This window comes from Saimiri boliviensis, chromosome 10 (assembly GCF_048565385.1).
Source record: "Saimiri boliviensis isolate mSaiBol1 chromosome 10, mSaiBol1.pri, whole genome shotgun sequence".
Lineage (NCBI taxonomy): Eukaryota > Metazoa > Chordata > Mammalia > Primates > Cebidae > Saimiri > Saimiri boliviensis.
In genome coordinates, this window is record NC_133458.1 from 11,503,365 (window position 1) to 11,529,372 (window position 26,008).

The 26,008-nt window shown below is 35.4% G+C and overlaps 1 protein-coding gene across 2 annotated transcripts in view; it reads right to left on the reverse strand.

Moving 5' to 3' along the window:
* Window positions 1-26,008, reverse strand: part of CNTNAP2 (contactin associated protein 2) — a 2,246,749-nt gene that overhangs the window by 1,554,340 nt on the left and 666,401 nt on the right. For both annotated transcript variants that reach the window (XM_074378960.1, XM_003929829.4), the window contains one exon: window positions 14,176-14,369. In XM_074378960.1, the coding sequence (XP_074235061.1) occupies window positions 14,176-14,369 (194 nt within the window). The remainder of the gene's footprint in view (window positions 1-14,175; window positions 14,370-26,008) is intronic.

Consider the following 26,008-nt stretch of genomic DNA (forward strand, 5'->3'; position numbering starts at 1 on the left):
GCCCTGGGCAACTCAGTTTTCATATCTGAAGTGGAGGGAATGCGTTTCTTAACCTTCTCTGAAGGATACTGGGAGGACTAACTAATGGAAACTGCCATTTTCAAACAGATACTAGTGTAATCTAAATGAAATTAGCAATTCAATCTCAAGATTTAATTGGGGAAAGCTGTTTTAGCTTTAGGAGCGCTCTTTTCTTTGCTGATAGTAAAAGTATCCATAACTGTTTAGGATGCATGTTCTCTGGAATCCAGTTTTTAATAAATAATTAGTATATCTCAAAGAATTACATGATGTTGACAGTGTTAAAGTTCCCTGATGCAGAATAAACTACAGTATGAAGTTTGAAAATAGGACATGTATTTTAAGGCCAAATATTTCTTTGGGGATGGGGTGGGAGATTGATTTCTAAAGTGTCTTTAGTTCATTTGCCATCTAGGACAGAATAATGCTGAAAATGTTTCCTTGGAGTTTTGAATGTAAATAAATGACTGCAGAGAGTCATATATACGTAGTCATCAACCAACCTTTCATGTTTGATTCAAACATATTTTCTGAGTTAATGAAGATTGATGCACAACCCTCCCTAGAAGACACTGTATTTCTTACAAGATTATCCTTATTCTTGCTTAATTCTTGCTTACCAGACACAACCCTGTCACCACCCTAGCAGTAGCAAATACGTTTTAATGTCATAACTTTATAAAGTACTTTCCTTATTGGTGTGATGAGTTGAATTTTATGCCCCCAAAATGCATATGTTCATGTTCCAACCCCCCAGTGTCTCAGAAAGTTATCCTATTTGGAAACAGGGTCACTGCATATAAAGTTAATAAGAGATCATACAAGAGTAAAGTGGAACCTAAACAAATATATCATTTATAAAAATGAATGCCATATAAAATGAAAAACAAGGCTGGATGCAGTGACTTAAGATTATGCCTGTAATCTTAACACTTTGGGAGGCCAAGGTGGGAGGACGGCTTGAGCTCAGGAGTTCAAGGCCCACCTCGGCAACAAAGTGAGACCCCCATCACTACAGAAATTAAAAAAAAAAAAAAATTTACATGGCTGCAGTGACATGCACCTGTAGCCCCAGTTACTCAGAAGGCTGAGGCAGAGGATCCCTTGAGCTCAGGAGTTGGATCTTGCTGTAAGCTACAATCACATCACTGCACTGCAGCCTGGGTTACACAGCAATATCTGTCTCAAAAAAAAAAAAAAAAAAAAAAAGGCAAAGAAAAACACACAGAGAAGAAGGATTCATAAAGCGACAAAGGGAGAAGACAGCCACCTGCAAGCCAAGGAGAGAGTCCCAGAGCGAGTCCTGGAGCAGGCGTTTCCCTCACTGCCCTCGGAGAAGGCGCCAAGCCTGCCAACACCCTGATTGTAGACTCTGGCCTCCAGAATTGTGAGAGAGTACATTTCTTTTGTTTAAGCCACCCAGTTTATGGTACTTTATGATGGCAGCCCTAGCAAACGAATACAATAGGAAAACATGCTAAAAAAAAAAAAAAAAAAAAAAAAAAAAAAAACTGCAGCAACACTAACAATAGTATTAAAGAGCACGCTCTATTTTTTAAGCTCTGTGATCTTAGGTAAGATCCTGATCCTCAATTTTTGTATTGAAAATTAGAAAAAAGCCCAGGTGTGGTGCCTCATGCCTGTAATCCTAGCCCTTTGGGAGGCTAAGGTGGGGGATCACAAGGTCAGGAGTTCAAGGCCAGCCTGGCCAACATGGTGAAACCTCATCTCTACTAAAAATACAAAAATTGACCTGGCTTGGTGGTGGGCACCTGTAATTTCAGCTACTCAGGAGGCTGAGGAAGAGAATTGCTTGAACCCAGGAGGCAGAAGTTGCAGTGAGCAGAGATCACGCTAGTGCACTCCAGCCTGGGTGACAGAGTAAGACCAGAAAGAAGGAAAGAAAGAAGGAAAGAAGGAAGGAAGGAAGGAAGGAAGGGAGGAAGGAAGGAAATGGAAGGGAAGGGAAGGAAAGAAGAAAATTAGGGAAAAAATGATATCTACATGCAAAGATTGTTGAGAAGATAGAGTTGGTATGAAATATCTAACAGGTAGCTTATCCTAAATAATTATTCTGTCTCTCTGATACTTGTGATAAAACAACTAAACAGAAAATCCTAAACTGGAAATTAGGGTTTTTCAGGGTGTTCTCATTAACAGTGATTGATTTGCATTTGATCTTTCTCAGGGCTATTAATTTGGTTGCATATTGGATTTCTGTGTGAATACCTTTTTAAATGCTAGTGCCCAAGATACATCTCACAGGGATTCTGATTTAATTTGGCTGGGGCGCTGCCAGCTGATCAGGATTTTATCATATATATATAGACACACACACACACACACACACATATTAAATCCTGACATGTTGTATATGAGAAAAATATATATTTTTTACAATATGTTTGTACAATAGAAAACTGTGAGACATCTGATCATGAATAAGTAGTATTTGTGATCTTTTAAAGTAACGTACACAAAGACAAGAATATAATCAGAATATCAGCAAAAATAGATATGGTCTCTCCACTCCTAGGGTTGCAAATGACAGAGTTCTGTACCTCTCCCGAAAAGTTCTCATATCTTCACTTCGGAATATGTATTTTCTTCCTTTGGTTGCTTACAACACTTCCTATGAGAATTTTGGTTACCAAAATGCAAAACAAATCTACTACATAGATATATGTCATACAAATAATTAAGGCTTTGATATTTAAATAAAAGATTTTTGAGATTCTTAATGGAAAGATTAAAGATATAAAAAGCAAATCTTAGATATCACAATCTTATGCATTTCTCTAAAAATGTAGACATTTTGTAATCTTTTTTTCCCCTACAACCAATTCCTGCAGAACATTTTGTAATCTTTACTTTTAAGATCCAATTACATTTAAATAACAGTAATAGGTTTCATTTAAAAAATATCAATATCTGGCCTGGCGTGGTGGCTCACACCTGTAACACCAGCACTCTGGGAGGCTGCAACAGGTGGATCACCTGAGGTCAGGAGTTTGAGACCAGCCTGGCCAACATGGCAAAACTCCACCTCTACTAAAAATAAAAAAAATTTAGCTGGGCATGGTGGGAGGTGCCTGTAATCCCAACTACTCAGGAGACTGAGACAGGAGAATTGCCTGAACTTGGGAGGAAGAGGTAGCAGTGAGTGGAGATTGGGACACTGAACTCCAGCCTGGGTGACAGAGCAAGACTCCATCAAAAAAATTAAAAAATAAATTAAATTAAATAATACCAACATCTTATATATAAGCACTTATATAAGCACTATATTATCGCTCAAATGCAGAGATCACAAAGGTTCACATGGCCTGTGAAAGGAATGGCTGACCAGGGCCATAGTGGCAAGGAACATAGGCTGGTTAGTTAGGCAGCTCTGGTTTCCTATCCTAGCTCCCCTGTTGGGTTAGTTTACTTTAGTTTTTGTTTGTTTCTTTGTTTCTTTGTTTCTTTGTTTTGTGAGGGGAATATATTACTTAAAACAGGAAATGTAATATTTATTCAATTGTTAAAAACATATATTTTTTGCTCTCATATAGGAATATAGTTTGAAATGACTGCCACAATAAATTAGTTAACACATTCACTACTCAGTCTCACCATGTGCCTCAGGGAAAGCTGTACTTTCTCTAATCCTCAATGTCTGCAGCCAAAAATAAGGCTTAATAATAAATATAATAATCTATATCCTCACATATTAGTTGTTTTGAAGATTAAATGATATAAAGCACATTAAACATGTAAGGAATCCCCAATAAATGTCGGTTGGCTGTTATCATTGTTATCATTTATTAATTTGTGCAGGTGAACTTTTCTGAATTTCTCTGCAAAATCACAGGAGAGTTTCCATACACATCTTCAAAGCTGCATATTAATGTCATTATAACACATTTAAGCGGCAATGTCAATAGGCCCATTCACTGTCTCATCAAAATATATTGGTGAAGTTCATCGAAGAAATGCAGATACTTATCTCTAATGTTATTTTCATTTGAAAACTGACACAATTATTTCTAGAAGCCAGAGTCTGTGTTTTACTCTTGCCCTAGGTTCCTGAAAAGACATAGATGGCTAATAAACATTTCAGCCAGCCTATCAGCACTAGATCTTTTTGCCAGAATGATCATGTCACAGCAGCCTATAATTAAGCTAGTTAACTCAAGCAAACCAAATTTGTTTGCCAAGACATTTTAACATTCTATTAGCTCTCTCTCAAAAGTCAACACTGACTGAATTAGTTACCTGGCAAAACAGTATGCATAAGTGAAACGCACAGAGTGGGTATCTTCACAGTGTCCAGGGGCATAAGCATCTAAAAGCTGTGTAAGATGACCTAGGTTTTTGTTTAAAGTTACTGTAGAGATTTTTGCTGTCCTTGCAATTAAAATCTATTATTCTCAAGGCTAGACCTATTATCAACTATTTACTTGCATTCGTTACATCACTTCTAATATAGCATTCTATAAACATTAATGGTAATATTCGTAATAATAATGATACATAGGAGAAAGTAAGATAAGAGGAAGAATAGACTATATTATGGGGCATTGTTCTAAATAATTGATTTTTGATTAATTTATTTGATTCTCACAAAACCCCATAAGGTAAATACAATTATATCCATTTTCCACCTAAGGCAACAAGGGCCAAAAAAGGTTGATTAATATGGTTAAACGCACACCATGAGTAAGTGTTGGAGCAGGGTTTACATATTTGAAGTCCAGTCCAGAGCACGTGGTATCTTGTTCTGTAAATATCATGTATGTATTCAATGGTGTTTTCAGTTAGTCAAAATGAGCATGAGTTCATCGTAGTAATGGAACTTGCTGAGCCAAAGTATTTGGCGTTATATTGAGTAGTAAAGTCAGTATACCTGGATTTGAGGTTCCAATTTAAATGACATTGTGGTTCTCAGCCTCAGCGAATTTTCAGCTACAAAATGAGATACTTCAATTAAGTTGTAAACTCATAAACATATGTTTTGTGCTCAGCAGTGAGCTCTATGTGACGAACGGTACAGCAGCAAAAACACGTGTCCCAGAAGACAGCATAAACTCCAAGGTTCTTCCAAAATTAGATATTTACATTATATAAATTAAGTATTACTCAGTCACAGGATATAATTTCAGATTTTTTAATTTTAAAAGGTTAGCTTTTGGCTGGGTGTGGTGGCTTACGCCTATAATCCCAGTACTTTGGAAGGCCTAGGCAGGTGGGTCACTTGAGGCCAGGAGTTCAAGATCAGCCCGGCCAACATGGTGAAACCCTGTCTCTTCTAAAAATACAGCAGGAGAACCACTTGAACTTGGGAGGCAGAGGTTGCAATGAGCTGAAATTGCTCTACTGCACTCCAGCCTGGGCAACAGAGTGAGACTCTGCCTCTAAATAAATAAATAAAGATCTGCTTTTTATTTTGTTGCATGTCAGAAAGTCAGGAAAAACAGTTATTTGTAGAGTCCTACTCTTTATTCCTACTTATTTCAGCAGAATATTCATGGAATGACTTCCTGCCCCTCTTCTGTAAGTGACCAACTCTTTATTTACTTAGTTAATAGTAGGTAGCTCCTCAAGAAGCCTCTTCTGGTCCCAACCACTCGGAATAAGACATCTTCCTTTGTGTTCCTGAAACAGCCTAGGCAAGCACCACTCCATTTGAACACACAGTCATACAATATGCTTATAGATATATATGTTTAGCCTTATCACTAGTTTATTCACCCCTAGAAGACAGTAATTGTGTTTATCCCGAGCCTCAATAAATAGTAGGTGCTCAGTGAGTGCCTATTTATCAAAGCTCACTCTTTGTGCATGATAAATCTGTCTGCAATCTGCATTGTAAATTCTACTTCCAATTCTACCTTCCTGTTTGGAAACACAAATGCTGATGCTCTTTCCTCTTTCTCATGAGAGTTCTTCAAATATCAAAAGCAAAGGACTCTGTCTTGAAGATGTGTATGAATCAATTGTGAATCTTGCTAAATTGTAGATTCTGATCAGTAGGTCCAGGTTAGGCCTCTAAGTTTCTGTATCTCTGACAAGCTCCTGGGTGCTCCTAGTGCAGCTGGTTTCTCCTCTCATGGCTAACCAGCACAAACTGTTTTAGTTAATACTTGTAAGCCTATTGTGCAGTCTGCTTATCCTACCCTTTCAACTGGCCTAACAAGACATAGAAAGTTACTATAGACAAAAATAGATTATTTCTTTCCGAAGTTAATGCACTTTCTCAAGTGAATTTATTATAAATTAAATCTAACGAAAACATCCTAGGCTGGGCGCGGTGGCTCAAGCCTGTAATCCCAGCACTTTGGGAGGCCGAGGCGGGTAGATCACGAGGTCAAGAGATCAAGACCATCCTGGTCAACATGGTGAAACTCCGTCTCTACTAAAAATACAAAAAATTAGCTGGGCATGGTGGCGCGTGCCTGTAATCCCAGCTACTCGGGAGGCTGAGGCAGGAGAATTGCCTGAACCCAGCAGGCGGAGGTTGCGGTGAGCCGAGATCGTGCCATTGCGCTCAGCCTGGGTAACAAGAGCGAAACTTCGTCTCAAAAAAAAAAAAAAAAAAAAAAGAAAGAAAAAAAGAAAACATCCTAGTAATATTTTCACTGAAGTTTCATTTAAAAATGTGTATCTGAAAAAACTTACCAGGCACAATTCATATGGCAATGTATGGGACTCGATATGATAATGAGTAGGCCCATGATTTGAATGGCACAAATGAGTGTTCTCAATTATACTAACAACTGAGTCAGTCCTTATTTCAGGCCAGGAAGCACAGATGTATGTAATACAGTACACATGCCAATACACTAGCAGAGAAAGGTTATTATAAAGTGAAAGTAACAGGCTATTTTTAATTTTCAAGGAAAGAGCCTAGAAATCACAAAATAATAAAATAATTGAGCGATTAATATGTTCTAGACATTGCTCTAAACCCTTTGTGTGACTTGTTCTCTTAATACCTAGAACCTCCATTCAGGTAAATACTATTCGGGTAAGTGACTAGACCCATTTTACAGATAAGGAAATTTGGGCACAGAAAGCTTAAAGAATCTGCATGAAGACACACATATCTATGTTACCAAAATTGTATGGTTGCCCTAGGTGATCTGACTCCAGAGTATAACAGTGAATTACTCACCTCCCTGCCTCTTAGGAGTCTTCAGTCACATAACAAGCATGATGTACTGTGCTCTAAATTCCCCAATATAAGCCTACTAGTATTCCTCTAAGTTTCCACTTGAGCCCAGTAGAAACATTCATCTTGAAAGAAGGAGCTGATATCTTATTCAAATTATTTGTAGGTAACCATTTATCAACACATTATATGCATTTGTATTTGTTTGGAGTTATTTAGCCTCATGTAACCTAAATCAACCTTGATATGATTAAATAAATTAGCATTGACTTAAATGTAAAGTAAAACACCTGGGAATAGTAGTAAAATTGACAACAAATCTTCTTTAAGGGATACTTTAAAAATTAGAATAATTACATATATCCTATTTATGTCATAGATGAAAAATTGAAAAATACACAATACTGTGTAAAACTATATACTGTTTTTTTGTTGTTTTCTGTTTTTTTTTTTTTTTTTTAGAAAGTAATTTATTTAAAGAGAGAAAACCAGGAGAAGGTGAAAGAAAGAACTCTCTCACACTGAGTGAGAGAATCCAGAAAGATGGAATCCAGGAGAGGAAAGCAGCTTCCATACTGAGTGGATAGAATTATATACTGTTATTTCACAGCCTGTAAGAAACACTGCAAGATTATAACATTTTCCTTTATCTAATAATATATGCCAGTGATATATTCAATATTATCAATAGCATCTTATTTCTATCTTCCAAATTTTGGAAAAATATTAAATGCAGAACCATATTTGTTAGAACTGGTCTATCTATGTAGAATATTGAGTCTCATAAATTGTACCAAGAAACCTCATGACCTTTTAAAATGAGAATCTCACCATACAAATACGTATTTAGAAAGGTGATCAAAATTCACTAGTAGAGGCATTATGGTATATGCAAAGGATCTGGAATATCCACTCGACTTATTAAAATTCATGAGACTTTAAAAATATTATCCAGCCTAAGAGGGTGTAAACAGAAAAATCTATTTCAGAAAAATAAGAAGCTTATTCTGAAATCACCTTGGAAATTGTTTTTTTCTATACAAGTCCTAAAGATTTTTACCCCATTTATATCAAAGGTAATTTTAGAAAGTGTTTCATGCAGATTATTCTGACATGTTTTATTTCTCAATAAGCTATCTATAAAATTGTTTTGAATATGCCTGCCTGATCCTTTACCAAAATAACTAATGGCAGAAACAATGCACATGTTTACATAAAGAAGCAAGGGTGATACTCGTCCATTGGTGTAAAGAATCACATTCGTGTCCTAAGTGAATGAGAAGTTAGTATCTAATGGAAGTTGTAGGAGCAGGAGATGGGATGGTTGTCTTCCTCACTTTCATATGTAGAAAAAAGAATAGATATTTTGAAAAAATTTAAGTACACCATTGAACTGTAAAACAATGACATTTATGTTTTATATTTATACTGGGAACAGATTTTGAAGTGATTTGGAAAATTAGTGCAACCACTGTAACAAATGGTTGAAAATATAGGGCAGTTGGATGATTCATTTTTAAACAGTGTCCCCTTAAATGGCTCATTGGACACAAGGCCATCATTATGGTAATTATGGTAACAGATAATTTGCTACAAGCACTGCAATGGCACCTGGCACAGAGCTAGGTCTGCCAGTCGTGCCTCACTGACCCAGGCTGCAAGGCGCTATCTAAACATGTATTTACTGTTTGTTAATCAGAAATTATGACAGAGATTTGCACACATTCTACCTGCAACTTTAAGTAACATTTCCTTAATCTAAAATATTGTCAGATATTTTCAATCATGAATAAGAGTAAAAAGAGGTAATGTGGATGTATTTTCTCAAATTAGAAATTTGTGTAACAGAAATAAAGTCAAATCTTCAAGTTTATAAAACAACAAATGACACAAGATACATGAGTTCAGACATTTTGACTCCTATCTTGGCTTTCACTTACCAAATGACTATGAACTAATCCAACAGGATGTTTTGAGAACTTTTATTTTATAAATATTGGTTGGTGGAATATTTGATTAAAAAGAAAGTAGAGAATACACAGTCCAGCTTATGACTTGATATTCAGAAAATCAAAATGTTTTATAAATGTATCTGCTAACTGCTGTATTTGCCTTCTATATTTTTGAAATGTTTTAAATTTATTGAAACAATGAAGCTTTATGTATGTGCATATATACACGGGAAAAGCATATATTGATAAAGAGATCTAGGTTTTGAAAATAAGCAATCTAGCCGGGCGCGGTGGCTCAAGTCTGTAATCCCAGCACTTTGGGAGGCCGAGGCGGGTGGATCAGGAGGTCGAGAGATTGAGACCATCCTGGTCAACATGGTGAAACCCCGTCTCTACTAAAAATACAAAAAATTAGCTGGGCATGGTGGCTCGTGCCTGTAATCCCAGCTACTCAGGAGGCTGAGGCAGGAGAATTGCTTGAACCCAGGAGGCAGAGGTTGCGGTGAGCCGAGATCGTGCCATTGCACTCCAGCCTGGGTAACAAGAGCAAAATTCCGTCTCAAGAAAAAAAAAAAAAAAAAAAAAAGAAAAAGAAAATAAGCAATCTATTTAATATTTCTTAGAGAATATGAACTTAGTTATCCCTATATTCTTGATTAGTATCTAACCATGTGATTTAAATACAATAAAACAGTTCTGATCTGTAGAATTCTCCATCTAATAGGTGCAGTGGTAATGAATTTCAGTCTAATACCCACTTACAATTAACAACAGGGATAAAAACTGTTTTTAAAAATAACCGAGAATACACAAGGATGTTTTCATGATTAGGAAGTTTTTTTAAAGTAAAACAAAAACTGTGTTCATATGACTGGTAAATTTGTAGTACATTACTATCCTACAAAATGATAGTGGTTTGTAAAGAAAGTGTTCACTGCTATTACTCCAGTTTTCTATTTTGGCTCTGAATATCTGCATTCGAAATCCAGTAATTGAATTTCCCAAGCAAAACTGAATATGGCCTCTTAGCAAAAGCCTGTTGGAATTCTTACTTAATGTAATGTTTAATGGACTTTTGATACAAAATGCTGTATAGAATATTTCCTCTCTCTCTAATGGATTATACTTAGGAAACCTGAAAACACCTCATGGTAATCATGCAAAGGAGAGTTTGTGGAATATGTAAATTTAATTATTATTTGGGCAATTTTATTTACCTTTTACATTGGAAAAGAAGTTCTAAATAGAAGGAAATTATATTGTAGTTAAAGTATAAAGAATTCTATTATGTTCCGTATCATCAAAAAGGAATGGAAGGTTTGACTAGTTAAACATATTTAGGAACTCAGATCTTTGAATATTAAATATTCAGATAAATCATTCTTTAAGAATCTTTCAAGAGCCACCCTCAATCCATAATGCAAGATTCATGACTTTAAAATGTTGTGAAACTGTCATAATTTGCTTATAAATGATTTGTTCTTTGCTTATTTTAATATATTACCCGATAGTGATAAAATAAGTCAGAATGTCCATATGGACATTTAAAAATAATATTATAAAAAATTACTCATGTTGCCCATTTCCACAACAATCACAGAAATCACAACCATGAACATTTGTTTAAAATAAGAATCTTGGGATTGAATATACATTATCTTCTATATTTCTCAGGTAAACAATTATTATAAAATAGATAGTAAAACAATTTCAAAACTACACCAAACATTACATCTTATAAGGTGTTCTCCATCAAAAGTCATCCAATATTCTCTAAATCAAAATTCTCTTCAAGTCTAATATACATAATGTTAAGTAGTAGTGGATTTTAGAACTCTAGTATTGAATACCATTTTTAATAAACTTAATCCCCAAGAGTACTTTTTGTTGAAATTTGTAAATGCTAAATTTTAATCACTTAATGCATGATAATACATAGCCCTAAAATATTCAAGAATTTTTGGAAGTCAGTGAACTTTCTCTTTTAGAATGCATCAAAGCAATTGACTCATTTTTGGGGGGCATTACTAAGGATTAAAACATTTCTTTAATAGATTATTAAATAATGTAATCATTATGTTACAGGCTTATTAGTACTTAAATATATTTTCCAATATTTAGATTGTATCTCTGATATGGTTTGGGTCTGTGTCCCAATCATAATCTCATGACAAATTGTAATCCCCAATGTTGGAAGAGTGGCCTGATAGTAAGTAATTGGATCATAGGGGTAGACTTTCCCCTTGCTCTTCTCCTGATAGTAAATCAGTTCTCAGGAGATTTGGTTGTTTAAAGTGTGGGACACCCCGTCTCTCTCTTTCCCCTGCTCCAGCCATGTAAGACTTGCTTGCTTCCCCTTCACTGTCTGCCATGATTGTAAGTTTCTTGAGACCTCCACAGTCATGCTTCCTACACAGCCTGTGGAACCATGAATCAATTAAAACTCTTTTCTTTATAAATCACTCAGTCTCCGGGATTTCTTTACGGCAGTGCAAGAACAGACGAATAGAGTCTCCAACTTGTTTTGATTTTTTAACATTTTATAATTAGCTCACTACTAATTTCTTACAGAAATCATCACTCATCACTCATTACACAGCACCTTGAATTTTAATAAGAAACATATTATTTGAAAGGAAAAAGCAAAATAAACACCAGAAAAGTAGCAGACAATAGAAATGCACCCTTTATTACCTTAAGAAAATATGGAGAGCCCTGTAAGTAGACCCAACATACCGTCACAAGTTCTTCTATTTTCACTACATGACAGCCTTGTCTCCCTGACTCAACCATGAGTATTTCATGTAATATCAGGAGTCCAGGGCTGGGTGCAGTGGCTCACGCCTATAATCCCAGCACTTTGGGAGGCCCAGGCGGTGGATCACTTGAGGTCAGGAGTGCCAGACCAGTCTGGCCAATCTGGTGAAACCCCGTCTCTACTAAAAGTACCAAAAATTAGCTGGGCGTGGTGGTGGTCACCTATACTTCCAGCCACTTGGGGGGCTGAGGCAGGAGGATTGCTTGAACCTGGGAGGCGAAGGTTACAGTGAGCCAAGATTGTACCATTGCACTCCAGCCTCGGCAACAAGAGCAAAACTCAATCTCAAAAACAAGAAGTCCAAGACAACCTGAGCAATTTTATCCTCTTTAGTTTTTTTTTTTTTTCCTTATGTCTCTGCATTTAGCCACCCTTAACTGTTCAGTATTTGATAGATACATTAAAGTTCAAGTATTTTGGCAGCATCTTTATTACTATCTTGGCACATTATGAGAGGAGAGGATTTGAACACTCTTAATTCTGAGATGAAGACGTTACAAACACAAAAATGTGAAGGATACTTCAGAGTCTGTCTTGTAACCCTTCAAGTAATTTTACCAACATGCTAATTTGATCTTAGTTTAGAAACCACAAAGAGTTAGAGGATAATGACTGCTTTGGTTATTATAAGAGTTTGTGATCTAAGCCTTAACTGTTTACTCTCAGTTGATTAGTCTGCTGTTTGGCTGGTTGGTCACCTGATTTCTCCAACTCCATCCTCCCATCCTCCTCCCTCTTCCCCTCTCTCTCTGCCAAATTTTAAGGGCAACACTTTCAGATTTTCTGTTCTACTATTGTTTTTCAGCATAAACTTCCTCTATCCCTTCCTACCTGCTGACTGAAAACCAATCTAAAATAATATTCTCAGTGTTGGCTGTACATTAGAATCACGGGAGGAACTTTAAAATCTCAAAGCCCAGATTGCACCTTAGACCAACTAAATTCAAGTCTCTGTAGTTGGGACACAAGGGCCTATCTAAAGTTCTCTATCTAATTCCACTGTGTATTCAGGCTTGATAATAACTTTTCTATAAATTATGCCTGAGCACTCGAATTATCTTAATTATGAGATGAAGACTTTTTATAAGGAGGCATTTTTCCCACTACTTGCTTTGTATAACTCATACATCCTAATATACAAACATTCTATATAATTGTAACTTGAAAGCAGTTATTTCTAAACTTCTACTTAAGCAGACACATGTTTTATTATCAGGACATTATATCCGTATTTCACATACCGTTTTGGAAATGAACATCCACTTTAGCTAGAAATTATAAACTCTTGCTCCTTACCAAAAATACTTGGGAACTTTTAAAATATAAAGTCTATTTTAAAAGTCTTTTTATTTTAAAATATAAATATAAAGGTCTTTAAAAATATAAAGACTTTTAAAATATAAAGTCTAAAGTAACTTTTACAATAATGATTCATGATAAAGTTGAAAATACCCAGCACTCTGCCTAATACTGTGACGGACATAATTTTAATATTTCCTCTTCCTTCTCTTTCCCTTTCCCCTTTCAGCCTTTCCTTTTCCTCATCTCCCTCTTCTTTTTATTCTTCTGGTTTAATATTGATGACATTACTTGATTTTTGTTATGGCTGCTTTTTAAAATAATTGAACTAAAATAGAACACTTAAATTTTACTGTTAAATAATCTATTCAAATGATTATGTGGTGAATGTTTGATTTAACACATACAATTTTTTAAGTTAATAGAGATGTTTTAAGAACAAATGAGTTAAGGTCTGTTCTATTCTCCCATAATAAAGTAATAAAGTGAATATAGATCTGTAATAAGAGTTTAAGACACTATTATAAAATGGACAATTTCTTTTCTTAACATTTATCACTGCTCCTACTTCTCTAAATTATATTCTTCATGATTTCAATATTTTCCTTCAATTGCAGATTACTATCTTTATAAAAGTTATTAGTATCATTAATCACTATTTCAACTTATATGATTCTGGTCTGATTGATCTGGGTGTGCCTTTCATCTATGTCCTTTAAAACTTCTTGAGGTGATTCACATTCATAGTCCAGATTGAGAATCATTGCCTTAACCATTGGATAGAAATTAAAGCCTAAAGAAACTTTCACTGTCAACAAAGATGAATAGTTTCTCAATTATTTTTAATAAATATTGATAACTATATATACTTGGTAAATCCTGTGCCATTTTCTAATATTTCCAACCCAATTGCTTTCCTGTACATGACTTACCCAGATATTCCCATCTTGATGATAGGGTTTCCAGTTTCTCCCTGTGTCGCTGTAGAGCATCCGGTATTGGGTCACCCAATCTGAGCTGCTGTATCTTCCTTGGGTTGCAATGGCACTGATCTGCTTCCGATTGCCAAAGTCAACCTGAAGCCATTGATAATGGTCACTGTCTGATGGAGACCATCCCCCAGCACCTGAAGATGGACAGCGGCAAGATGGGAAAATGAATATTAAAATCTGAAGTTGTACAACTGACAATGGAGTATTCTGCGTATCTTAATTGGCCTTGGCAGTGCTCTATTTCACAGATATATTATGGAGTATCCCCTATAGATTCCATTGGGACTTCAGCTAATATTCTTCTAGCTGGGTAACATTGATTCTTTAACCTCTTTATGGTGTAATTATGTGTTCATTTTCTCCTGAGCAAATGTCTTCATAATTCCTCAATTAGATCTTATTAGTACATGTCAAAGTCTAATTGGCTGAGGATTGATCAATTTACCATAAACTCTTCAGCTAAAATCATGAGAAAAATATATGACACTATCCAATTTCTTTTCCTTCATGTAAGCCTTATCATTTAGTAATTATAAATTAAAAACAAGCAATTATACATAGTTCTAAAATACATTTTTTCTTGTGAAGTTGAGTAGAAAAAATATTTGCAATTCTCAGGATGAGCCAAATCTTACATTAATTTCCTGTACAACTGAGAGGTACAGGGAGGTATATAGGAAATCAGGCAGTATGTTTATTTAACACTTAGAAGATATGCAGCCAATATCTCTTGAAAGTCATATTTCTATAAAAAATAAGATACTAAAGTGTTCCTATTTCTCCACATCCTCTCCAGCATCTGTTGTTTCCCGATTTTTTAATGATCGCCATTCTAACTGGTGTGAGATGGTATCTCAATGTGGTTTTGATTTGCATTTTCCTGATGACCAGTGATGATGAGCATTTTTTCATATGTTTGTTGGCCTCCTGTATGTCTTCTTTTGTAAAGTATCTGTTCATATCCTTTGCCCATTTTTGAATGGGCTTGTTTGCTTTTTTCTTGTAGATCTGCTTTAGTTCTTTGTAAATTCTGGATATCAGCCCCTTGGGAATATTATGCAGCCATCAAAAACGATGAGTTCACGTCCTTTGTAGGGACATGGATGAACCTGGAAACCATTATTCTCAGCAAACTGACACAAGAGCAGAAAATCAAACACCGTATATTCTCGCTCATAGGTGGGTGTTGAACAATGAGAACACATGGACACAGGGAGGGGAGCACTACATTCTGGGATCCGTTGGGGGGAAATGGGGGAGGGGCGGGGGGGTGGGAAGGTGGGAAAAGATAGCATGGGGAGAAATGACAGATACAGGTGAGGGGACGGAAGGAAGCAAAGCACACTGCCATGTGTGTACCTATGCAACAATCTTGCATGTTCATCACATGTACCCCAAAACCTAAAATGCAATAAAAAAAAAAAAGATACTAAACAAAGTTAAATCTTTTATGGCAAAATATAATAACTGATTTGTAAATTTGTAAAAACATTTGTTAGAAAAATGGCACTATTCTTAATTTAGAGTAATATTTAAAATAACTAGGGTTGTACACAAATTAAGTTGAAGAAAATTTGAAATAATGTTAGTGCTAAGAGGCACTGTAATTTTTAAGGTGAGTTCAGCAACTAAAGAGAATAAATGACAGGAAAATATTGAATAGATTATCCAATGTACAGTATATAAAAATGTATGTACTATTTTTTACATAAGAAATTTAAAGGTTGGCAAAATAATTTATTCTATGAGGACTTTAATAATGATCATTTGATAAATCATCACAGATACATCATTCATTTAACAATGTTTATATGGCCAATTTTTGCTTAACACTATGATAGAATAGCTTTCTAAAAAAAATTACAAAACTAAAATATATATTAAATAACTGTTTGGCTGAGCACGTGGCTCATGCCTGTAATCCCAGAACTTTGGGAGGCTGAGGCTGGTGGATCACAAGGCCAGGAGTTCAAGACCAGACTGGCCAACATGCTGAAACCTCATCTCTACTACAAATACAAAAATTAGCTGGGCATCATGGTGGGTGCCTGCAATCCCAGCTACTCAGGAGGCTGAGGCAGGAGAATCACTTGAACCCAGAAGGCGGAGGTTGCAGTGAGCCAAGACCACACCACTGCACTCCAGCCTGGCAGAGAGAGCGAGACCCCATCTCAAAATAAAAATAAAGTACTGTTTTAGGGACTGGACCATGGGTAGTACAGAACGTGACCCATAAAAGAAGATAAACAAACAAGGTGAGTCCTGCCAAATTTCTGGCTTTCTGCCAGCTTCACTTTCTGGATCATGGCACGTGGAAGATGATCCCAAACAGAGTTCAGCAGTGCAGCAGTGCCCACTGAAATGGAGTCAGATAAGAATTCAAAGCTACAGAAGAAGCTGGGATTCACAAGACAGAGTCCCAGAGAGGGCACAGCTGTATAAAGAGCTTAGGAAATCTACATGAGAGTCATCAATGAGTCTCTGGAATCTAGACTCAGAAGCAGTACTGTGCAGTGTACTTTCAGATCAAGACTGCACAACACCAGGTAAAGGGAGTTCTGAAATAAACAATAACCAGATGTTGCACAGAGTGGGGAAAAAATGATTTTAGACTAGACAAAATGGAGAGACTTTGTTGAATCCATCCAGGCATTTAGTAGACATCCCGTAAAAATCATGCATTGTAAGTAGGAATATTTTAGTCCTAGATTGAGGGCTAGTCTGGACACATCTGAACAAACATTACCGAAAAAGATAAATCTGACCCACAGATTAATATTTTGAACAAAATTCAACACTTCATAAGGAAAGTCATAAACATTTAGAAACTGAACAATGTTGCATCCATAATGTCAAGTATATAAATTGAAAAATATACCAGACATTTGGACAAGCAGGAAAATATGTCTTAGAACCAGATGGAAAAAAATTGATCAATAGAAATGTACCCCCGAAATAACAGAAATGATGAAATTAGCAGACCAGGACTTTAAAACAGTAGTTACTCATTCCGTTATTTAAATAAAACATATAAACATTAGAGAAATGCATACAAAGTGTCGAAGGTGAAAAGTAACAAAAGAGAACACAATGGAAATTTTAGGACTAAAAATTGCATGTGAAGCAGATAATTTAATGGATGGATTTAACAGCACATAAATGTAGGGCCATATAAGGAATCTAAATTAAGCTCAGAGAAGAAAAACAAGGTTTAAAAAATAAACAGCATTCCAGTAAGTTGTGAGACACTGATAACTGACCTATCAATCATGCAAGTGGAGTACTAAAAGCAGAGAAGACAGAGATTGGGTCAGAATAAATTATGTTTGAAGAAATAATGGTTGAAATACATAAACCCAGATACGGAAGAAGTTGATTGGGTTCCAGGCCAGATAGACATAAGGGAAAATACACTAAGGCAAATTATAATTATCTGCTGAAAAATAATGCTAAAGAGAAAATCTTAAAGGTTTTCACAGGGTTTCAGCTTCTTAGCAGCAATAATGCAAGCCCGACAACAGAACAACTTATCCAACATGATGAAAAGGAAAGACAAAAAAAGCTCGCAGCCTGAAATGCTATATCCAGCAAAAACATCTGTTAGATATATAAATAACATAATATTTAAGACAAAAGCTGGGAGAATTCTTCACTCCTATGTGTATACTATAAAAATAAGAGTATATTTTTATACTTTAAGGAAGTTTTAGCATTTTAAAACTCATATTTACATGAAGAAATGAATGCTTAAAATGTTAAGTACCTATAAAATTTATTTAAAAGATAATTGAGTATTTACAAAATAGTAATGATGAATTACAGGGCTTATAGTAAATGTGGAAGTAAAACATGAGACTATAGTAGTACAAAGGATAAGAGTCTGAACATGAAATACATGATGCTGTGATCTTACTTTACACATGAAGTGGTGTTATTTGAAAACAACAAACCTTAGATCAAGGGTCAGCAAACAATTTCTGTAAAAGGTTAAATACTAAATATTTTTGCCTTTGTAGACCACACTACCTCTGTGAAAACTACCATTTTCTATTGTAGTATGAAACAGCCATAGACAATACGTAAACGGAAGGTGTGTGGGCATGTTGTAATGAAGTGTCATTATCAAAAACTTGTGACTGGACAGAGGGTTGAAGTTTGTCAATCCCTGCCCAAGATTAATCTCTAAACATAAATACAGATTTATGTACATTTCACTATATCTAAATCATATTCCACAGAACATTTAGAAAAATTTATTTATCTAGTGTATGTGTGTGCATAGGTTATATGTGTGCTGTCTATAGAACATATGTGCAGGGCCAGCTGCAGTGGCTCATGCCTATAATTCCAGGATTTTGGGAGACCAGGGTGCACAGGTCACAAGGTCAGCAGTTTGAGACCATCCTGGTTAATACAGTGAAACGCTATCTTTACTAAAAATACAAAAAATTAGCTGGATGTGGTTGTGGGTGCCTGTAGTCCTAGCTATTCAAGAGGCTGAGGCAGGATAATCGCTTGAACCTGGGAGATGGAGGTTGCAGTGAGCCGAGATTGTGCCACTGCACTTCAGCCAGAGAGACAGAGTGAGACTCTGTCTCAAAAAATAAAAAAATAAATAAATAAATAAACATAATAAAAATAAATAAGAATATATTTGCAAATAATATAACTACTTCTCAGTCTCTATTCTCATATCCTCAATTCATACTTTTACAAGAATATTATTTGTACCATACAGTACTTAGCTCTAATTTCTCTTCAGGAATTTTCTGGGTTAAAAAGAGGCACATGTAGATGATACGCCATCATGGGATTGAGCAAATGCAACGACTGGTCAGTCCTGGGACTATAAAGAGCCCATACCCTGCCTCAACCTCTGAAAACTCTCAGGTTCTTCACAGTCTCAGAGCTCCCTGCAGGGATTGATCAGGGACATCATTGAAACCACATTTCACCTAAACTTCTCCCTGTGACTAATTTATATTTCACTCCTTTCTCCTCCATAGGTTTTCATCCCCCAAAATACTCCTCATTAACTTCCTATTTGCTATTTTCCATCTCAGGATTGGTATCCTGAAGATTCTAGTCTAAAATACATCTTGGGACCACTTCCTGATAATCTCTTCACTAACAATGAGTTAGTTATACCTGCATTGTAATGTGTGTTTTTTAATATATGCTATTTTTTCCTATTGTTGTATTAATATATAATATTGCCTATTGTCATATATCACTCACCTTCTGATTTTACCTAGAATTCTATAAAATTTTGGAAGAGCTTTAGGCTAATTTTGGGGACAACAATATACTCAGTTATTGAGAGATGACAAATGTATTTTCTCACCTGTTAGACATACAGTTCCAAACCCTGAAGAAATTGTATAGCCAATTGCATGTGTAGAGTTCTATCTATGTATTACCAAAAGCAACAGGGTGATTCAGTGAACTAAAATCAACAAGCAATTAATACAATGAGGTAGCAGGTGGGAAAATGTTCAATTGATTGGTGAAATTTAGAATATTTTCTCTGTTTTGCTAACGAATGTCCCAAAATAAATTTGCTTAAGTTACTTATTTTTTGCTGCATTTCAGTCTTTCAGCAAGCAAGGAATTAACATACAGTGCTTAATCCCATGTATCTTACTGCTATTAGCAAAATAGAACTTACTGTCAACTAAGGAAAGCAAAAATCTAAAATCAGAAAAAATATAAGTCAAAAAGTATTTCTTAGCAGAAGTATATGTGGAGAGAATACTGTAGTGAGTAACCTCAATGGGAGGGCAAAAGTCAGTCTTTCATGAGGAACATGGTAGAAAGATCGATGAAAAGTTTCCTTTTTCTCTTTGGTCTATCACACAATGTAATTTGGGGAAGTTGATTACTTCGTTTACTTGGCTTGTGAAATGTGTAACCTCTATTGATCCATGGATTAATAACGATACCTCTTTCACTACAACAACCTCTGGAATGTGGTATATAAGAGGGCAAAACTGTTCCCAGTGCATTGTAGTAGCTCAAAGAAAGTCAATGGACGTTGACGAGGACTTAGAAGAGGTGGAGATGTTGAACAGACATAAATTCTTAGTTCCTAAGAAGAACTCTTACCTAGAGACAATAGAGCCAAACACATCTAGCAAATAACGAATGTATTGTTGAAGTAAGTTGAAAGATGTGTACTTATACAATTCTTGCTAGTCTGGAAACAATGACAATGCTGTTTCTTCATTCCCTTCTCTCTTTTTCTGTGCCCTCTCTTCCCTTTCCCACCCCTCCCATCCTCCATGCATTTTTCTTCCCTCACTCTTTTCTTCTCTCTTACACATGCACAGATATTCTTTCCCCTGTATGTTTGCATGTGCGTAGAATGTGGTATGCACACATGTATCCTGTCAAGATATACAGTGTTTGTGCTCTATGTGTCCATTTTATGTATGTTCTTAGACTGATAAATTACAAGACAGAATCTGAATAAATTGATGAAACTAGCACTCTGGACTAACATAAGTTATTTTTGCTTTGTCATTTGTAAGTCAGTAAGTCAGAGAAAAGAAGAATTTAGTGGGTGGGAAACAGAGGTCATGGAGTTTCCGTGCTAGTGATAAATGGCTCCTGAAGAAACACGGCACTCAAGTGGGTGGTTTTAATACCACCGGGGACTCTAAGCCTAGATTCTAGTTTAGCAAAAACAGATGGTAAAAAAAAAAAATCAATTAGGTTAGAACTACCTTTAATAACTGTCTGAGAAATATGTATCAGATGAAAAGAATAAATTGAAAAGGAGACTCCAGGCAAGATTGCTTATGAGTTCAGGCTTTGAGACCCCCTTCTGCTTCAAATACTCTGTATTTTTAGATAAGATAGATAAAAAGAAAATTGAAAAGACATAGCCAGGATCGAAAAATAAGATAAGCATCTCCATGCACAAGAAATGCAACCAACATGCAAAACAATGAGTAGGGCTGAAGCTGAGACCAGCTAGAGTCAGAATTTGGGAACACACAAAAGGCATTTGGGCATTTGGCGACTATGGAATATTAGTAATGTGACTTCTCCGTGTTTATCAGTGACAGGAAGCTTGGTTCAAGGTTGCAAACCAAGACTGGCCCACGGCTAACCTGTTTGTGAAAAGAGACTGAAGAAAGCTCATTACTCACTTAAATATATGATTTGTATATGACTGTGTGCCCAAAGAGGTCAGCAAATAAGCATATCCCAGCTGAGTAAAGGTGTTCACTGTCTCGGGGACTAGACACATGATTCCCTAATAACGCTGCCAGGCACAGGCATAGGACCAGTAATGCAAGATACGGTTTCAGACTGGGCATTGCGGGACTGGAGTAGAGAAAGCCCCAAAATGATAAAGCACAAAAAACAGGGGAGAAGAGAGGAGATAGGAAGAGAGAAAGAGAGACCAGAAAGAGAGAGAATGCTGTCGAGAAGAACACGCAAAGGAAAATTTCCAATAACAGGAATGAAACCCAATGCCACAAAGTCAACAAAGGCAAAAATTCAACATTAATTAGCTCCACAAGTAACAGCAATTGAGGGCTAGTGGAAAAAAAAATAGACTTTATCCTCTCAAAAATACAAAATAGGCAATGCTATTCATTAAAAAATAGCAGGAATTACCAGTCACAACAGGGAAAAATAAAACATTTATAGATGGATACTAAAAGGAACCATCAAGTGGTTTTAGAAATGCAAGATTTAGTTATTGATAGGAAAATAAACTCATCAGATGAAAATCTACCAATTATATATAATCTAAGAAGTAATTAGTGAGCTAGGCGAGGCACAGTGGTTCATGCCTGTAAGCCCAGCACTTTGGGAGGCCAAGACAGGTACACCACTTGAGGTCAGGAGTTGGAGATCAGCCTGACTAAAACGGTGAAATCCGGTATCTACAAAAAAAAAAAAATTAGTCAGGTGTGGTGACAGGTTCCTGTAATCCCAGCTACTCAGGAGGCTGATGAAGGAGAATTGCTTGAAACCAGGGGGTAGAGTTTGCAGTGAGTGGAGATTGTGTCATTGCACTACAGCCTGGGTGACATAGCAAGACTCCATCTCGGAAAAAAAAAAAGAAAGAAAAAGAAAAAAGAAAAGAAATAATTAGCTAAAAGGTAATATTTCCATGTGACACACACACACACACACACACACACACACACACATATATATATACACATACATATACATATATAAATTATACAATTGACATATATTTATATAAATTAATAAACTATGTAATAAATATATTAATATTTATATGTTAGATTAATGTTAAAGATAAATATAATATATAATTAATATAATTGATATACATTAATAGGTACATATATAAAATTCACAACTATATATAAATTGTACTATATATAAAAATATATAAATGTATATCAATTATTCATCAGTAAAGCTGTTAAAAATTGCAGTAGTTAACAGACACAGAAGATAAATTGAAAGTTTCTAAGGTAAGTCTAAGAGAAGTTCCTAAGACCAATGCATAGAATATAAATATTTTAAAAAACTATTTTTTTCAAAAATCGAAAAAGATATGACACCATGACTAAAAAAGATATGAGACCATGAATTTTAAGACCTCTGAAAATTGAAAATAATATGTAACATGAGTTTAAGCCTACAAGGGAGAATTATCTAATTGATACAAAAACAGTAACAGGCATCTTAAGAAGTGCTAAAAGTAACTTGCTAATGAGCTCAGATTTTACTCGCGGTGGGGATAACATCTGCAAAGAAGTCATGTGATCTATGAGAAGTTGATAAATAGGCTTCAACGAAGTGTAGATATTTATTGATTACAGTAGCCAGAAAAGAGGGCTATGTCCATCAACACATGTTATGAACTAGAGAAGGAAAATTGGCAGTGGCCCAGCCATTCCTAAAATAGCAATAAATTAATACTTGTACAAAATAAGGTTGAAACAAAAAAGCTTGAAAGCTATTTTAGAAGCAAAACAGAAGAAAGAAGACATAATATTATCAGATATTCTTTAATGACAGGAGAATAGAACTATTTGTTGCCCATTTCTACCAACAAAGACAACAGTTTTAAGTAATTCTGTGAGCAGCAAAACTATGAACTGAGGACAGGTAATTAGCTCCTGAGACAAGTTAAGACATAATAAGACAGACATAGTGGTTTTAACTTTTGAAGCATTTAAATTCAGATTATAACCCTAAGGACTGGCATTATCCATAAATGCAATCTCAGCTGTCTTGAATATTTATCAAAGGAGCTGCCAAAAAAGGAAAGACAGTCAAAAACAAAAACCTATTAATTTCAAAAACAATGAAACTGGTAAACCTGGGAAGTATAACAAGAAAGGTCTTCGTTAAAGTCTAGCATGTGAGTTGTAAATACTTAGGAAAACAGATGAGTGGCGCTGGTGATAGAGGAGGCAATGGTGGTAGGTTATAAGGATTTCCTTTTTTAAACTGAATCCTTGTTTAACAGAACAGAGTAAATTCCATAGATGTAACTTTAATTTTACTTATTGCAAAGCATTTGACAAAATATCTGGTAAATATAAAATGGTAAAATGTGGACTGGGAGATAACAGTTTAAGGTAAACTTAAAAATGGCTAATAATCATGCCCCAAATATGTTGATTAATGATGTCAGCTTGAAGAGTGCTCTCAAATAATGTGCCATAGGCTTTTATCCTGTATACTGTCATTTTTCATATTTTTATTCTCTAAGGCATGAAAGACATGCTTATGAAATTTGTCAATTATATAAACCTGGAAAAGAAACTGAATTGGATAACATACTCTTACTGAATTATGATGTAAAATGTTTGGACTGGCTGGAAATCTGAACCTATACTAGCAAAATTTGTTTTAACATCAGTAAGAAACTAAGATACTCATTTTGAAGAAATGCATTATCAATTTCATGATTAAAGGTATATAATGCTTAGAAATAATTATGACCTTTATTATATAGGGTTAACATTATGACATCTAAGTAGAATACTTTAATATAATATTAAATACATTTTTTTTTTTTTTTTTTTTTTTTTTTTTTTTTGAGACGGAGTTTCGCTCTTGTTACCCAGGCTGGAGTGCAATGGCGCGATCTCGGCTCACCGCAACCTCTGCCTCCTGGGTTCAGGCAATTCTTCTGCCTCAGCCTCCCGAGTAGCTGGGATTATAGGCACGAGCCACCATGCCCAGCTAATTTTTTGCACTTTTAGTAGAGACGGAGTTTCACCATGTTAACCAGGATGGTCTCGATCTCTTGACCTGGTGATCCACCCGCCTCGGCCTCCCAAAGTGCTGGGATTACAGGCGTGAGCCACTGCGCCCGGCCTTAAATACATTTTTATGCATTTTTATAAAGGCTTTACATATATTTAGAGAGAGAGATGTATATATGAACAAATCACAAGCATATAGTATTAGGAATTATCAAGCTAGTATCAGGAATTATCACAAATTGAACATAACAGTGTAACAGCTACTCAGATCTATAAAGAAATAATTGCCAGCAATCCACAAGCTCTTGTTTCCTTTTTCAAAAATGGCTTTTTCCTCCCCCAATAAATTACTCTAGAAGGTGGTTCTGCCCCACGCTATACTAAAAAATCAATGTCAAAATGTGTAGATCAAATTGTAAAAGTTTCTGGAAGATAAAATACAGCATCTTCTTTTTATGGTTGGGAAACATTTTTTAAACAGGACTCAAAATGTGCTAGCTAAACAAGAAAATATAAATTCAATTACAGTAAAATTAGACATTCATTATCAAAAGGCATTGATAAGAGAGTAAAATGGCTAACTATAGATTGGGAGAAGATATTTCTGAACATATAACAAAAATATTCATTTTGTTAATGTATAATAAACAAGTCCCAAAAATCAATAAGAAACGCTCAGTAAATCTAATAAAAGATGGGTAAAATATTTTAACAGGCAGTTCACAAAAGACAAATGATAAGATATAAAACACAAGATAAAGTATTCAATCTTACAAGATCAATCTTTTAAGAAAGATAATTTTGCCGGGCGCAGTGGTTCACGCTTGTAATCCCAGCACTTTGGGAGGCTAAAGCGGGTGGGTCACAAGGTCAAGAGATCAAGACCATCCTGGTCAACATGGTGAAACCCCATCTCTACTAAAATACAAAAATTAACTGTCCATGGTGGCGTGTGCCTGTAATCCCAGGTACTCAGGAGGCTGAGGCAGGAGAATTGCCTGAACCCAGGAGGCGGAGCTTGCGGTGAGCCGAGATCGCGCCATTGCACTCCAGCCTGGGTAACAAGAGTGAAACTCAGTCTCAAAAAATAAAATAAAAATAAAAATAAGAATAAGATAAATTTAAAAATAGAGTGTGCAAAGAGAAAAACCAGAATGATGTGGAAACTTAATCTCTTAACATTGCTCTGAAGAGACTAAACAGAGTTAAGCTTTATAAGAGAAAACTAAAGAGTAATTTAAATTCCATCTTCTACTATTCAAAAGAATAGACATGTAAGGATTTTCAGTGATGCAACAAGAATATAACATTCTAAAATTATATGTGCTTTTATGTATACAGATTATGCAGCTTTAACTCATATTTTTAAAATTAATATTTTGCTTTAAGTAAACAAAATACTTTCTTGACAACATTGTCAGTTGCATTTGTCTGTTCGTATATTTCACTCATTCTACTACAAATTCTTTTCATTTTGGAATTTAACCAAATAATAACACCGAATATTGAGCTGATTTTAACATATTTGAAACACTTCGCTGAGAAAAAAGAAAAAA